Below are 17,236 nucleotides of genomic sequence, written 5' to 3'. Positions count from 1 at the left end.
CTAACAGCTCAAGAGAAAACGCATCCACCTTACCATTAATGCGAGTGACCTCATTGTACACTTCCACACCATCTCTGTACACAGCAAATGCCACTCCGGCACCCCGACCGGATAACGAACCGTCAGTAAACACCTCTATCCCATTGCCATTGGGTAGTTGCTCTGTGATGTTTATACTGCTACTGACCGCTGGGTGGTCCTCCCATGGGTCGCCTGGGTAGAGGTAGTTACCACCACGTAACTCCACCCCACAATGCTTACTGTCTTCCCTAAAAGAAAAGGACCTGAACACAGCAGCTTCCTGACTCACCACCAGGTCTAACGGTTGAATACCAGCAAGGATCCGCAGCGCATCGCTCGAGACAGTCCGGTAAGCACAAGTAATACGAAGGGCCGCAATTCTCTGAATTGAGCTCAACTTCCTCACCATCACACTATTTTGCGTGCTCTTCCACCAAGCACCGCAAGCGTAAGCCACTACTCTCACAATACACCCATTGTAGATAGTCCTTAACGCTTTATGGTCGAGGCCCCACTCAACCTTTGCAAAACAAGCAATGCTTTGCACCAGCTTCGTCACCCGGACACTTACTTCCTCGAGATGAGGAAGAAAGGTAAGCTTGCTGTCGATGGTGACACCGACAACTTTCAACTTGTCAACATTTGCAATGTTGACGGCTCCCATCTTATAGATTGGGAGCCTTTTCATTATGGATTTTGCGGCGAAGGTGATAGCCGCCGACTTTTTAATGGAAAAACTCAGCTTATAGACTTGGCTCCACTTAGTCAATTTATCCACGATCACCTTACCCGTGGTTTCGAGAGCACGCCTGGACGTGCCCCAAAATAATGACTGCAAGTCATCCGCGAAGGCTTGGATTAGAGAATCCTCTGGATACTCAATCCTCAGTGCGCTATCCATAACCACATTGAATAGCAGAGGTCCACTGCATGAACCCTGAGGGCAGCCGCGGGTCAGTACTCTCCGTACACAGGTACTACCTGCCCTCACCACTGCAACTCTATCCTTTAGATAGTTAACATATGTCTCATATATGTTCTTCGGACACTTAAAGTTCCTTAAACCGTGTAGGATTCCTGGAATCCACACATTGTCAAAAGCACCCTCGATATCTAGAGATATCAGACTGGTGTGACAATTATTTTCTTTGTTATCCCTGATTTGGTTCACCATATTGGTTAGACAGTGAGTCGTGGATCGACTATGTCTAAACCCAAATTGCTTATCGCTAAGCAATTTGTTGCTGTGGAGAAAGTAATACAACCTTCTTGACAACAGCTTATCAAGCACCTTCCCTACCACCGGAAGAAGCGAGATTGGCCTGTAGGCCTTAGCGTCCTGCCTGTCTCTGCCTTCTTTATAAAGAAAAACTAACTTAGCAACCTTCCAAAGTTTTGGGAAGTATCCCATACTGAGGCAAGTGTTGAAAAGCCTGACAAACAACGCTGGGCAAGCTAAGAAAAATATCTTGAAGAGCTCGATGGTGATACCATCCTCACCAGGAGCCTTGCCCTTCTTAAAAGAGTTGATAGTCTCCAAGACCTCATCACTCGTAAATGGCTCATCATTCTGACTCATGAAGTCTTCGTGCAATGACTCCCTTATTGTCGTATGAACCTCCTCATCATCATTTAAGGAGTCCTCTTTAAAAAGAGTATCCATCAGAGTAGACCACGTCTCCTCAATACCTGAGGTCAAAGAACCATTTGGTTTCTTGATGCAATTTAATGCATTCTTACATTTGACCTTCTTTGTGGCCAACTTATAGGGTAGGGAGAAAGGATCCTCCCTTGAAACCCTAGTGCAGAAATCCTGCCAGGACTTAAGCTTTGAGTCCGCTATAAGTGCTTTATAGCTTTTTGACTCACGACGGTACTCGACCTTTAGCGCCTCCCGGGCTGCATGGTCCCTGGTTCTTTGGAACCTCCTCCTGAGCGTTCGTAACTCCTTCCTCTTCTCACTGAGTTCGCTCGTCCACCAGGGAGTGGACTTGTACCCCTTATTCTTACGCAACCTTGAACATTCTTTCGAACGCTCAATAATGAGATTATTAATCTCCACCGCGCATGCCTCGACCTCAACCTCATTGTTGAGTGGAGACTCCATCAACCTCTCCAAGTCAGGCACGATAATATCTTGTAACCTTTCAAGATCGATATCCTTGACACGAATTGCATTCGAATCATTCTCCAGGACAAGATCACCAATTTCAAAGAAAATGTATTTGTGATCACTGCATGTTTCCTCGTTGCTGACACGCCATTCAATTACTCTACTCGCAATTGCCATACTGGATACCGTAAGATCCACCCAACTCTTACCATTAACGGTCCAGAACGTCGGGCCACTACCCGGATCGTTCTCGACATTCAAATCAAACGAGTTGAACAAGTCGATTAACAACCTACCCCTCTCATCGTGATGCTTTGATCCCCAAAGCGCGTGATGGGCGTTAAAGTCACCACACAAGATAACCTTTTTTCCACTCTGTACTTCCAATTGATTCGCAATCTTATCGATATGGAATTCAATGTCATCATTTGGTGGTATGTAAATAGAGAACAGGCATAAGCTTAGATTCCCCAAAAGCACGTCCACCACAACCATGTGAGAGTCTTCGTAGAGCACGATCACTTGTGCCTGAGGGTTGAAGACAGCTACAGCTGCCTTTGGATTGTCCTGGGAACATACGATCCTTGTTCCCATGGGTAAACCTATTACCCGACCGTTAATTGCATATGGTTCCTGTAGTAAGGCAATGTCTATAGAGCCTTCCTGGCAAGACTGCCTAAGCGCAGAGGTTGCAGTTTTGCCCTTGCCTAAGTTGACCTGCAGACAGCTTAGCTTCCTACTCACCTCCATAGTTGGTTCTACTCTTTAGAAACTCCAACTCCTTCTTATACACAGGACACTGGCCATCCAGGGCTGAATGCGCAGTGTTGTGTTTGGTATTCTTGTCCCTATTACTCAGGGCACAGTTTCTGCAAGTTTTAAGATCACTCTTACAATCCTTGTAGCTGTGATCCTCTGAGCATAGGGAACAATACCTTCTATTCTCAATGCACCCACCTTCTATGTGTCCAATCTTCATGCACTTAAAGCATCTTGGAAGATACACATAACTTTTGACTCCAACCACAGAGTAGCCCAAATTGAGCTTCTTTTTCGCCTTCCACGAATTAAGCAGGGCTGGAGGCCCCTCCAGCACCCAGTTAACACCACCCTTCCTGTTCCTCAGCGAGAACTTAGGGACAATATCCGTCTCCTTGCAGGAGAGCTTATTGTTGCTTATAAGCTTAGCAACAATTTCTTCCTTTACGATGTCCTCATCAACACCGTAAAGGATAACCCTAGGGTTATTGAGCTTTGGAGCTCTAACACTAACTTTGTCTGCCAAGGCAGCACAATCGCTGATTCCCCTCTTCAGCTTCTCCATATCCTCAGCGGTTTTGACCTGTACCACCAGACCCTCATTCCTACAGGACCGGACACTCTGAACACTTATTTGCAGTTTGGAGGGATCAACCTCCTTCTCTAATCTCTTCTTGAGAGAATTAGAAGTCTCACCTTGCTCTGTGGGATAGAGCAGTACCACATTTTTTCCCCTTGGCGGAACCTTCGGTCCCCCTTTCTTAACGGTGGACTTTTTCCTGCCCTTGGTAATTTCAGGAACCTTTGAACTTACATTACTGGCTGCAACAGTAGCGAAGCTCATTTTCTGCTTTCTGAGATCTTTCACAGTCTCATTAAGTTGTTCAAAAGCACCCTGCACCCTAGCAAGTTCCAGGTGACTGGTGTATACCATGGTCTCCACCGCTTTGAAGACCGTCCTGATCTTCTGTGCAACTGCCATTTGCACTTTATTGTCCTTGTTGCAAAGGACTCTATCTAGGGCGAGGAATTCCCTAGCGAGTGTAGCTTCGACACTCTCTTTAACCGCCTCTTCTACCTCTGGGAAGTCATTTCGAGGTCGCTTGGACCTCTGGAAGACAGTGTCTTCCGAATCGGAAATTTCTTGAAACTCGAGGAATCCAGTTTCAAGGTAGTTGTTTTCGGTAGCCATAAAGAAAAACAAAACATTTCATCTACCCCACTCACCGCCCACCACGGAGCCCAACATGGGTATCTTGCAAGCAAGATAAGTGATATGAGAGAGATATACCCAGGCACGGATAACTAGCAGTATCACGATGCCCAGTTAGTCCTCCCTACCGGGGACTACAATCCCCGTGTAGGAGCCGATTGATCTACGTCGGACTAGCGTAGACCTCCTGTCTAACCACACTCAAGGACCGAAGAGGCGTGTTGTCTGAAAACTAACCGCAGTATGTCAACAAACTCAACCTCCAGGACTCCCATCGCATGGCTTACAGGTCGCCGTCCACGGCAAACAGATGGGACTAGTTTTAAACAGGCCATAGTCAGGACCTGAAACCTCGACAGAGGGTGGTTACTATCGGTTAGGAATCTAAGCACGACCAATCTGGTATAGGAGACCTTAACCCAGCATAGCCCGCACGTCAAACAATTCCCTTAAGCCCCCCCACCATCAAGGTGTAACCGTTAGGGGGATCAGTCACTTCGGTCGGGGTCTCTCCGCCGGGACGAGCTGGTCACAGGATAAATCAACTGCGCCAACGGCCCTTTGTGTCAACAACCACCTTAAGCTCCCCACCATGCAAGGCGTGACCATTTGGGAAAACTGGGTCGCGTTTAGTCTGGGGTTGGGGAAACACATCCGGTTTCTGGCGTTCGAAGACCCACCAGTCCCCGTCAGCTTAGCCCCAACCCGCGCTAGCCCCCTTACCACGGCAAGGAACGACCCTCAAGTGTATACAGACGAGGAGGCGCATTCGTAACCGGCGTGTCCCGGGAAGCCAAGATCAACCTCGTCGCGTTTTCCCTTTTAATAAATGGGTCCTTGCCTTAGACTGATGGATGATTGAGCTCGTCTCTAGCGAAGCGCGCGGCGAGGTGCTCGACTTAAAACCTAAAATCCTTCTCTCAGCCTTCTGACAATCGGGCTGCGGGTTCGCCACTTTAATCCAAGCGATGGAATAAAGTATCCTAGAGAAACCCTCTCACCATTAACAAGGGTGCCAATAATTTAAATTCATTAAAAAGAGCTTAAAAATTCTATGGTTTCCCCGCCAAATGTTTCTGTCCGGGAAGGTGATAAGCCTGGATGGACAATTAGGACGCCACCGCTAAGTTACGTATCATCGTAATAGAGCCATACGCCGTTTTAAGAGGGACTCGACTCTATATACTAAGCTAAAAGATACAACTAACCCTTAATTAAAGAAGGCCTTGAAAATGTTTATCTTCGCGAAAACTGCCCGTAAGATTTTATTAATATCTTCGGACAACGGGCGACTGTCCGAACTCTGGGAAAATATATTCGTATAGCGTCGGAAGAAAACACTCAATTGTTGACCTAAAGATGCCAAACGATAACGCCAATATTCCGTCTTCGATCCTCCAATAAAGTGTCCATCAATGAGCCAAAGAAGCCTCGCAGGATATGGAGAATATAACAGGCGACAGAGTAAACCTTAATTGGGGCCTTCATTTCGCGGCGGAGAGCTCGCCCAAGGTGAAGTGCCGAATTTCACTCGTTGAATTTCGGAAGCTCGGAGAAATACGTGACGCCGTTGAACAAACAAAAGATCTTTTAATTACCGGGAACTCGTCACCCTCGAAACGGACTCTGGCCGGAGCTAACATTATCTGACAGACTCGAGGGCCTATTTACCCGAGCAAGCGGATTTTCAAACGAGCTTACCGAAGGAGACGGGCTAGACCCGCGCTAGGGGCGGGGGGAGTGTATGTTAAAGGACCGACCATACGTCAACGAGAAAAGGTTAAAAGTATAAGGACGTAGTACAACAACCACGGAAGGAGGTTCCGGGGGTAAACTTCCTTATTAGATACTACCACTCCATCCCTCTCACTCTCTCTCTCACGCGCAGACGTTTTCGTTCGAATGTGTATTTTTTCCACGTCCGACATATTGTCGAAACGTCGTAGCCATTAGGCAAAGACTAGCTTACAGGGCGATAATCCCTAAAAAGGGGTGAATGTACAGTCACGTTTTAAAGAGAGAGAGAGAGAGGCTGATATTTTTGTTTGGATTACCCTGGCGCTTTATGTTCACACTTTTGGAAAGGAGCGATGCCCGAACACGAGAAGCCATCCCCTTTCTCGCCCCCCCTTCATCCCTCTCGCTCCCCACCTTCACCCCTCTCGCCCCCCCTTCACCCCTCTCGCTCCCCATTCCGAAACTTTGTCATTTAGAAAGTTATAATGGACTTTATAGAAGGGGGCACTATATAGTTGGAAAGAATTCCAAAGTACGAAATAAACAACGAGTCAATTTAAGTTTCATTATGTAGTAAGTTTATGGTTGAACTTTTTACATCTTGTAGGGGCTACCGTTTCTCAAAAAAAAAAAAAAAAAATTTAACTCTCTTTCTAGGGTCAAACTCCAGCTGTTATGTCAGTGACTTCAACCGTTCTTTCCCCCTAACAGTACGGATGTAGAGGTCCCTGTTTGGGTTTTACTCGTTTCCCTGTTATCATAAAATTTTATTAGTCAAGTCCGCTCGCGCAAACATTGGAAAGAAGCTGAACCAAACATTTTTGAAACGCCATTGTTACGAAAGCGAAAACTCATAAAAGTGATTGACGTTTCGCGAGGCGACGCGAGAAGACTTACCACGAGGGCCCCAAATCTCCGTAAACTGGCTAGCATTTGTTATATCGTTTTAGGCATCGCCACGCCTCGAAGGATCGAGTTACATAAATTCTCCCCGTTTTATTTTTCGTTTTTTCGTCGTTCCTCGAACCTTCCGAGATAAAGGCTTTCGCGTGCCGTTATTTCATTTCTAACTAAATCCACGCGGGACTTTACCCTCGATTACCTAAATTGTTTTTATTGGGGCTTGGGGAGAACGAGATTTATAGGCATTCTATCTTCGGTTCGCTCTGTAGCAAAAATACAGTCGTCCATCGCAACTTTGTACCATGAAAGGAGATATAGCTGGAAAACGCGACGGTAGCTCATAAATGTAAGTCTGTAACTATAATTCTATAAGTATGTCTCTTTGGGAAATATTTTACTCGCTGGTATATCTCGTCCCAAGAAAAATATCGTCGTGAAACGCGACAACGAACAGACGCGAAACTGAGCCGAAGCCCACTATATAGTCTGTGTCGCGATTCGCGAATAGTTTTCGGTAAATATTTTGCACGTGAAAAATAAAAAGTGTTATGTTTAAAAAAACCAATATTATATTATTATACTTATTCGTTTACGTTACTTTACGAAAATGACTCGATCCAATGTCCAAATTTGGATCCACCTGGATTCAAAACACAGTTTGAATCCAATTCTGTTTGGATCAAATTGGAATACAGTTGTAATGTAATTGGATCACATTGGAACAAATTTCGGATTGAAATTTTCGATCAAAGTCGAATTGGATCTAGCGAATTTCAGATACAATTTTCGAATCAAATTTGGTCAACTATTTTCGAAATACTGTCAGCTTTGAAATCTTCAAAATATAAAGTTTATCGCTGTGTAAATAAATACTACAATGGAAGGAAGAAATCCTTTTACAACGCACCAGCTTTTCGGATTGGATTTTGTTTCTGGGCATATAATTAAATTTTAAGGCGGTCTGGCTCCGGGGAAAAAAGAGAGTGCTAGCACAAAGGAACGGGAGTTTGTTCTATATTTAGGGCATTTTTAGTGGCGCTTTTTTGGCACTAAAATGCAAATTTAGTCCCCCAGGAATGATTGAGACGGAAACTTAATATAAGAGTATAAACTTGACTAGAAAAGTGCTCTTTTAAGCGCTTCATTTTTCACGAATCTCTAGTTAAGACACTAAGTCGTTTTCTCTTATTGTTTTGTCAATTTGGCATTTTTTAAGAGACGGATGGGTTAAAAAGCTTCTATCAAAAGAATACATCCGTGTCTCGATAAGACTCGGCTCAACTTGAAAGGTGGTTTGTGGTTGTCGCGACTGCGGCGGCGAAGATGATTTAAATCTTACTCGGGAAAGCGGCTTCGCGATACGAGTACAATTCATTCCTCTCCAGTTTCGAGATCCGGCATTTATGATTGAGAAATGCTCGCGCGACACTCTAAAAAGTAAAATAAGAGCGACTGAGGCTTCCAGAATGAAGGATGGATGAGTCTTCAAAAAAGACGCCCTCTAGAGGCAGAATGATCAAACGAAAGAGAAAAAAATCCTTCCTTAAAGTCTCGGAAAATTATTCCACTTTCTGTTGGATGGTGCTGGAAAAGATCAAACGTTGTCGCGGACAAACAAAATACCTGTTTCGGGGGCTAGCGAATAAAAACGAAGGCAAGACCATAATGGCGTCATTTCTAAGCCCTTCGCGAGTGGAAGCGAAAAAAAATCAACCCATAATGGATCGAAAAATGTTGCGTTATGATGGTAAATCAAAAAGAAAACAAAATTTCAATAGCGGCTTCAAAACCACCCCCTTCCCATTTTGCGTCCTCATGAATTCATTGACGTATTGCCTTTTTCGGCGTGTTATTGGAAAAGCCGCGGGGACAGAAGGGCACGGATGCGCTTTCGTGTCCAGAGCGATAAAACTTTGTCTCGTCAGTTTGGCTGTCCAGTCTTTCAGCCTCTAAGCGTTAAGTTCCGTAATAAGCGAAACAAAGCGTTACTTCTAGTAGAAGCGAGCGAAAATTAATCAGCGGTTTTAAGCGTCTCCCGCGGCTCCACGCGGCTCCAATGGAGCGAGCGCCTAGAAACTCTTCAAACCAGCCTCCCAAGAGACTGTATGTTATTGCGCTTTATATCGATTAGCGGGGTATTTCTAAAGGGCCCTCGTAATATTTTTTGACACCCAAGTCACCGCACCCCGCAACCCGCTTTCATTATTCGCCCGTCTTAATTGAAGAAGCGACGCTAATTAAGAATGCCCAATGAGCTTTCGATGAAGTTATTATTAGAAAAAAAAACCGCCCCTTGGCCCTCTTTATTTATCAGCGAAGTTCTTAGGCGACTCTTCAATGCATTTTACTTTTCAACTAACGAACCGTCTCTTCTTTGATGTTTTTAGAAAAAAAAAGAAAACTTAATTTGTAACCGAGAACTCTGTCAAACAGCTCTTCGAAGCGCCTACAGCAATTCCGAAACGGGTCTTTAACTCTTCCGCGAGTCGTGGTACGAACGCGGTAAGACGCTGCGACGTTCGAAAAGTGTAGTTAGCAGCTGGAGGTCGTATAAATTTACACTCTAATTCCGTGATTTTTGAGAGTTTAGACCAACGTAGTGAAAGCGTGTTCGAGGCGGGGTCCTGGAAGTCTGTCAAACCGATGAAGCGCACGCGAGTTTCGTTGAAAGAAACTTTGTTCTAACAAATATATATCAACGAGTGGCCAGAGTGCTAGTGACAAGCGCCCTTTTTATTCAAAGTCCAATTGCTCGTAGCCCCTCCGACCTTATAGAGACAGTTGTCTTAAGCAGATACCGTTTATTCACTAATGTTAACGGTTTCGTTTCATTAGCCTAACGAGTGACGTAAATTAAATTTATACGCGAAATAAATAATATAAAATGATAATTGTCAGCTGCAGGCCTAATTGAAATTCAACGGCTTTATTATTCGCGATATTAAGGAACGGCTGTAGAATATAGAAAACGTAAAGGAATAGTTCTTTCTATAAATTTTTTACGCTTATCCAACTTGTTAAAAGTAGAAGTGTAACATGTTGCTCTTACGTAACAAGACTTGGCTTTGGTAGAATCATAGATATAGGAAACGTATATAAAGGTCTAGATAACGCGTAATTTCTGCAGGCTATCCTTATAAGGCGCTATCTATCGGTAAGAAAGCTCGTGCTATCGTCGCGAGAGCCATTGTGTCCCGCTTAAAAATTATACTAAAAGTCACCAACAGATGGTATCTAAAGACTACGGCCTGCGGAAAGGTCAAGCACTTAGTACTAAAATGCTAAGAGAGCTCGCGCGCTTGGTCACGTGCCTTCATCGGTGTCTGCTAGGTGTCAATTCCGTATTTTATGTTAGGCTTAGACGCCCCGAAATTTATCTAGACCTTTATATACATTTCTTATATCTATGGGTAGAATTATCTTAGCACGCGCGATTAGAAAATAGGAAGCTCCTCGTGATTCGAGCGCGCGCTGGTAGTGTTGGTAAATACACTGACGTAAGAGCTACATTAAAACAAGAAGGCCACGTTACTTTATAGAAAGAACTATTGAAACGTGACAAAATTAATTTTCCCCCGGAAGAGAGCTCCCCGAAAAGTCCCCGAGTTCAGGCCCGGACTGGCCCGGGCGGCTAACCGGCGATCGCCGGTCACATCGAGGCCAACTCAAATTGGGGGCCAAAGAGGAAATATTTTGCATTAATGGGAAATGGGGCCCATACGATTGCATAGCCGGTGGGGCCAACTACTAGCCAGTCCGGCCCTGCCCGAGTTAAACTGGTAAGTTAACAAGTGGGAGTCCTCCTCACGAAGATGAGAATGGCTTTTATTCATTTAGAACGCCATCGATACGAAACTAAAAGACAGTCCTTTGGATCGTAAAATTCGGTAGAGAGTTTGAAATTTCGTAATCCTGGCCAAACCCCAGAAGACAAATAATTGGACGCCAAACTAAAAGTATAACAAAGAGGGGGAAGGTGGATGATCTTGGAAAAGAAATTTAACGATTGCGACGACATTTTGACAAAGAATAAGTTTAAACTACCGCCGGAACCCAATTAATAAAGTTAAGAATAAAGATAAAAAGTAGCGGGTTACTGGAAATACGTCATTCGTTTGTTGAATCCTTTTTATTTTGGGTCCGTATTATCTATCGAAAAGGATTAAAAGTAGACCCGCGAAGGGCGGAGAATGGGGAGCGGAGGGAGAGTTGGCCCGAGGGATTTTGAAGAAAAAAAGAGTGCAAGGAAGAAAATGAAAAAAAAAAAGTGCAAGGATGATTCTCTTTCAAGGCAAAAACCGTTAAATCCTAAGCCGAGATCGTCTTCTTTATATATTTGATTCGAAATTTCAACCTCAGTGGACGCTAAAGGCGAAGCCGAGGTGGGGGTCATCTTGCTGCCCCTAGGGCTGCCCATGGATAATCCTTAAATATCGCGGACGTACTGGATCGTATTCTCAGTCTCAATTCCGAGAAGTGGGGCTTCCAGAAATTTCCTTCCAATGTTTTCTTTTTCGCGATACGAGACGAGGCAAGGTTAGTAATTGGAGTGGAAGATCTCCGAGTCACTTTTGCGCGGAATGAAAACAAAATGGACCAAAAATAAATGTCATACTCTTAACTAGAGTAAGGGTCTATATTCTAAAAGGGCTCACTCATTGCGGGGAAAACTTTGCATTTAGTAGCTATAACGGTTGCCGAGCGATTTAAAACGCGTGTCACGGTCAACGATGAATCAGTCTCCGGTAAACACGATTAACGGTGCTCTTATTTGGAACTTACGGTTGCCAGGACTTCGAATATATTTCTATAATCTTAGCGACTGTATTTCTTTAGATTTATTTATTTACGTAAATAAATAGGACATTTTGAAACTAAGCAGTTACACTAGCTTTTTTAATATTTAATTGAAACGCGAAAATATCAAATACCTGTCGTATACATTTAACAGATAAAAAGTTCCTACTATCGAATGTAAGCGGAATAATTTGATATATGTTTTTGGTAAGCACGGTATTCGCTTATCTCTAAAAAATTCGGCGAACGGTCTACTTTCCTCCGAAACTTGAGAATTCGGTTTCGTCAAAGAGAAATAGGTTCCGGTATATAGAAGATGGAAATATTGGCCAAACTTTTATATTCTACCCTATAATACAATTTTCCACGTTGGCCCCAAAAGGTTTCCGAAATTGGAGGGTGTATTCCCGTACATGTTGGAAATATGCAGTCCTTATCATTTTTTATAGCTAGCAATTGCATTAAGGAATTATTTCAAACCAAGATTTCGCGATTTAGAAAACACGAAATGTTTCCGGTGTTTATCATTCTTTAAACTCGCGGTTAAAGTTCTCGCGTTAATTGTTGGAAAATGGTCTAAAGTAGACGAACCACTTAACTTATTAACAACGCTAATGTATGGTAAAATTATATATTTAAAAATCTTAGATTGAACCGTGGACGTTTGGTCTCGATAAATACTTTAATGGAACCTCAACCACATATTACGTTATCTAGGAAAGAATTAGGGTACATCAATTCAAAGTGTAAGCGAGGAAAAATGCGCGTAGGTAAAGCACTTTGTAAACGACAATTAAGAGCGGATATTTTAACATTTTAACGAGTGTTGATAAGGTTAATATGGCGAGGCCTAGTGCCTTCCATATAGCGCAATTTTAGAGCCTTTCAACGCGGGACGTAAACACGGCCACTTTTAATCCAATCATGATTATACTACGACAATATACGGAAAGTTTAAAGGCACGCTTCAGCGCTATGGTCCCTCGAGCGATCTCGTCATCAAAGAGCCGCCAGCGCCCGCGTGCCTATGTACATATATTATTCGGCTTTTATCACCCTAGAATTTTATTACAGATGCCATTATGCGGGGCATTTAGTCTTCGCTCCATCAGGATGCGTCTATTTTTGTAAGCGAAGTTAATTTAAAATTTCTATCTAATCAAATTTACGGACGACAAAGTTGAAGGCTCGGTCAGCAACTCGGTCGTCGAAAGAAGGCTACCCGAGCTGGTCTATAAGGGAAAAGAACGGGACTTACGTAAGTGATCATGGGTAGACGCCACGCCGTGGCCACCATGGCCTCGTTAGCGCAAGCGTGGTCGGGTCCGATGAAGGCCACCACCCCGTCGTCCCTCATTTTGGTCATCAGCTGAATCGCCGTAGATGTGCCCGGTTTCCCAGACTCACCAGCCACGAAACGAAGGAGTCTTCCCGGCAGAAGGTCGCGGTCTTTGTTGACCTTCGCGACGGCCAGCGGTATGGCTCCGGCAATTAGTTTACCAACTTCTTCGTCCATCCCTCTTCGATTGAAGGAACTCAGGAAGCCGATGTTAACGATGCCGTCGGGCGCGTGTTCCAGCTCTTGGAGCGGAGCGTACTTCAAAACCAATTCTTTCGGATCGCCGTTTTCTTCTACCTCCTAATTGGAAGAAACGGGTTCACAACCGGGGAAGGGTATCGTCGGAAAAATGCTTCATGAATATTTAGCGAAGGCCTCCGGTACGTGCCTGGTAATATTACTTCGCCAAGTCTGGGGTTTCCGAAACTAATTTAACTGAGTGAACTCGAAAGGCCGCCGGAGCGATTAGCCGATTTCAAGAGCAAAGAATACGTAATATTATAAATAACTAGATTAAAAAAAAACTAGTTGGACGTCATTGAAAACGAAGAACTGAGAGATTAACCAAAGGGTTAGTGGGGATTTAGCCCACTCGGTATACCTGTCTTTTACCTAATGCTACGTAAGCCTTGATTCGTATCGTCGTAAGGAAACGCGTTTTCAAGGTGAGACTCGATGTTAAAACTTAATTTATAGCTATCTAAACAGATCTAGACTTTAAAACCGGTTGCTAGCCTATTCTAACGAAAACCAGACCTCTAGCCAATGATATACGACTAACCTAAGAGTTCGCTATTAAGACGATGATAGAGTTAAAACGTGCACTTGCCGATTTTTTGCAGGTTTCGTGAGGGCCAATCTTGTTGTAGTCCGATTCCTCGATGACGTATCCGAACATGCATTTCTGGCAAACCCAATCGTCGTGGTCCGATATTAATTCCGTGAGGTTGGCCGACGTCACGTTTTCGTACGTCACAATAGTATCGTCCGGCGAGATTTCCAAGGAGAAGCTCGGATGGAAAACCACGCAGATGACTAAAAAGAATCCAGGCGTCAGTCCCCAACGAATTCGGACCTTCATGGTTACCTAAAACTACGAAAGAAAAATAAAACTAGAATTTTCAATATATAACTGGGAATACAATTTAAGATTCCAAACGGGAAAAAGCATCGATCTCGAGGTGTAGCGATACACGCGTCAACACCTATCTTACGGACAATCATCAATCATACTGTTTAAGTCACAAAATGTACGCAATTGACACCTATAACAAAACTTTTTTTGGGAGGAAAGTAAGGAAAGAATGGTGTCTATTTTTGTTACCGTGGTCTTTTCCGGGAGGGAAGAGAACCTGTTGCTAGCGTCGGACTCTTTTGAGAACTCAGTCTCGATTGTTCGGAGGGGACCAATACGCTATCATATATTTCTATTAGAAAAGAGACGGGCTCCTTAGAAAAACACGCGTGATAATGGAACGAATCTATATCCTCTCCGGAGCCGTGAAAGAGTTTGACTGAGCGGGACCAACCTCGTGCTCCGCCAGAAAAATTTCAGAAGGATGAATAAGACGGATGCGGAGCGGAGAGCGAGAGAGAGGAGAGAGAGAGAATACGACGCCAGCTCCCTCTTCTCCTAACTCACTTACCGAGACTTTAATCGAGCGTTAGTCGACTATACGCGCGAAGGCTAACCCGTGGGTGAACGATAAAAGGCAACGTTTGATTCAATCAATTTCTAAAGGGCGACTTATACTATATCAGTACTCGTGATCTCGCTTTCTCGGAGAAGGGGATTTGAAAGTTTTCATTCGGGAATCTTTTCCTACGAAAGGGGGCGATGGCAGACAGGACACAGTAACCTTGTTTCAAACTATTTCAGTATCGTATTCGTACTCGCTTTTTGAGAAATGCACCAACAACACCGTATCCACTAAAAGCGCGGGGGAAAAGTGGTCATCAGTGTACGAAGAATTCCTATTTCGATTGTCTCTATTTTCAAGGTAAATCAGATAAACTTAGATCTTGTACCCATAATTTTATCGTTTGTAGTACGTTTCCAAGAAATCAATCCTGGATACTGATATATAAACGAGATTATCGTTCGTCGAAATCTAGAAAATACAAAATAAACGTGATATCGGGAGTTAAAACAACTCATTTTTCTTTAACGCGTTACTAGAGCGACGTCATACCAGACCTTAAAATCCAGTTTTGACAAATGAGTTTATAGGCCTGTTCACACGAGCCAACATTGTTGGTCAAGACGGGTCGCAAATCGAGTTGCTCCGTGAGAATGGTCACACACGTTGGACACGTTTTAAAGAACTGCCAATTTTTTATGTTATAATAGTAATTTTTCTTACCTTTATTAATAATAAATTGCCATATTTTGTGGCCGTGGCTTAAGCGTGGGTGTTGATCTTATTGATTGCATCAAAAAGGGCAGTATTAAAGGGAATATAACTTGCAAAGCAATCTTTAAGGAAGACCCCTTCAATTTTTCAAATTTCCCTGTACAGTAGCGCCAAACATTTTTAAAGCCAAAGGCAAGAGCGGCTAGATCTGCAAACGTTGGTGTTCCACACGAAATACCTGAGGTTATATTCCCTTTAACATCGATTCCGTATGAATTTCTATTTACAGGTATATGACCTAAGCAACTTTGTCTATAAGCAAAGTACCGGTATAGTGAATCGCGTTACTCGAATCATATCTCGTTCGCTCTGTTTACTCGTAGTCGTTAAATGTTTCAAGACGGAAGTCGAAAGGCTTAATCTTTATTGAAGACTGGAGATCGAGAAGGGAGGTCGAACTGAGAGACGGAACTTCGAAAAAAGTAGGACGTAAAAAACAGGAAGGGAGCTCCGAAACCGGACAGATCTAGGGGGGCTCCGAACCCAGACAGAGCGAGGGTGTTTGTAACAGCGACAAAATATTGACCCATCACGGGAGACAGAAAGGAGCTAGAGGCGGAAAAAAGAAGTATCGAAATAGTTACTGGACGTTTAGTTAGGGGTCTCGCGTGACACTCTTGCAGCGAACTATGTACAAACCAGAGCTCGTATTGGACACTCTTCAACCCCGCGAAAACGAAACGTCCAGTTTGCAAATGTATTCGAGCGAGTAAATACACACTCCAGAAATCCGAGTAAGGTCCTAAGTGCCCATTCCTTTATACTTCGTTTCTATCAACCAACGAACTAAAGAGACGAAGCGCTTCGCTCTCGGACTCTGGCCTAATAAAAGCGGACGGAACAAAACGATTCCGCGGTCTATTCTAGAATCGACTATCACGCGAAACTATGTAGAAGAACCAGCAGCGGGCACTCTCTTGTCCGAGTAATTGGAAATAACCTGATATACACACCCGACGTCTCGAGCCTTTAATATTCTTGTCTGTAGGCGCTGGAATTTTTCCGATTCTGCGGGGCTGGCCACGAGGGAGTCTTACTGCAGCGCCGAAACAAGGGTTTATTTGACAACGGAGATTGACCTCAATTCCCCTCACGTCGACGTAAACGGGCTTATAGAAATACCTCGAAGTCTAAAATGCTTGGCATATACTGACAAATATCAATATCGATTGTACGTTTGGTAATACTCTTGAATGTTTGATACGGATAATCAATTTAATAGTATCGTAATTAACGTAATTCTCGTAAGTTATTGTTTTATCATTAATTTTCTTACCGAACCTTTTTTTCGTCATTGACACTTTTGGCGGATACAGGAAAAACTTAAGGGTGGTGGCACTAAAAGACATCTTGAGCTATGGGTGTAATAAAAAATCATCAAGTCACATGAAATGCTTAAGCGTTAAGGGGGGACGCACCCCACGCCCCCCTTATGTATCCGCCACTGCGCCCACATCCGACTTGGACACACAACCGAACTCGAGTTGTATATTATCGTGGTTTATTTCAAATTGTCATACTTAATGGTATTATGTTACTTATGATGTGTTAAGTGTGAAATGTTTGGCTAGACTTTTCTATCGTCTATAGTGAAGTAAAATTTATAATATCCAAAAAGATAGTTGGACGTTGGTTATATATATAGTCTAACATTTTTTTAAGAGTAATAGTGGTTTTACGTAGTGTTTCACTTCCCACGATTCGCATTTCTCTTCGGATATTCTCAATTAAGGTGCGCGAATCTTTAGAGATTTTGTTCGAGGATTAAAGTTTATGGTCGAACGGTCATCCGCGAAAGTTTGAAGTGAGTATAAAGCGGAAGCGAGACAAGCTGTACAATCTAAGGCAAAAGTGGCGAGCCCCGTACTAAGTCCGCTTCGTTCCAGGGAACCTTTTCATTCGGCTTTTGTTTGAATTGTTCTCGAAAACTCACGAACACA

The 17,236-nt window shown here is 43.6% G+C and overlaps 1 protein-coding gene across 1 annotated transcript in view; it reads right to left on the bottom strand.

Moving 5' to 3' along the window:
- Positions 1–16,414, bottom strand: part of Gyc32E (Guanylyl cyclase at 32E) — a 28,727-nt gene extending 12,313 nt beyond the window's left edge. The window contains exons 1-3 of the mRNA XM_090157482.1: positions 16,250–16,414; positions 13,712–13,975; positions 12,802–13,182 (exon numbers count right to left, since the gene is read on the bottom strand). Coding sequence (XP_090013608.1) covers positions 12,802–13,182; positions 13,712–13,963 — 633 coding nt within the window. The 5' untranslated portion in view covers positions 13,964–13,975; positions 16,250–16,414. The remainder of the gene's footprint in view (positions 1–12,801; positions 13,183–13,711; positions 13,976–16,249) is intronic.
- Between the last annotated feature and the right edge of the window lie 822 nt (positions 16,415–17,236).

This window comes from Leiobunum rupestre, chromosome 8, assembly GCF_980474605.1.
Source record: "Leiobunum rupestre chromosome 8, qqLeiRupe1.1.hap1, whole genome shotgun sequence".
Taxonomy (NCBI): Eukaryota; Metazoa; Arthropoda; class Arachnida; order Opiliones; family Sclerosomatidae; genus Leiobunum; species Leiobunum rupestre.
This window is presented reverse-complemented; position numbering and strand designations above follow the sequence as displayed.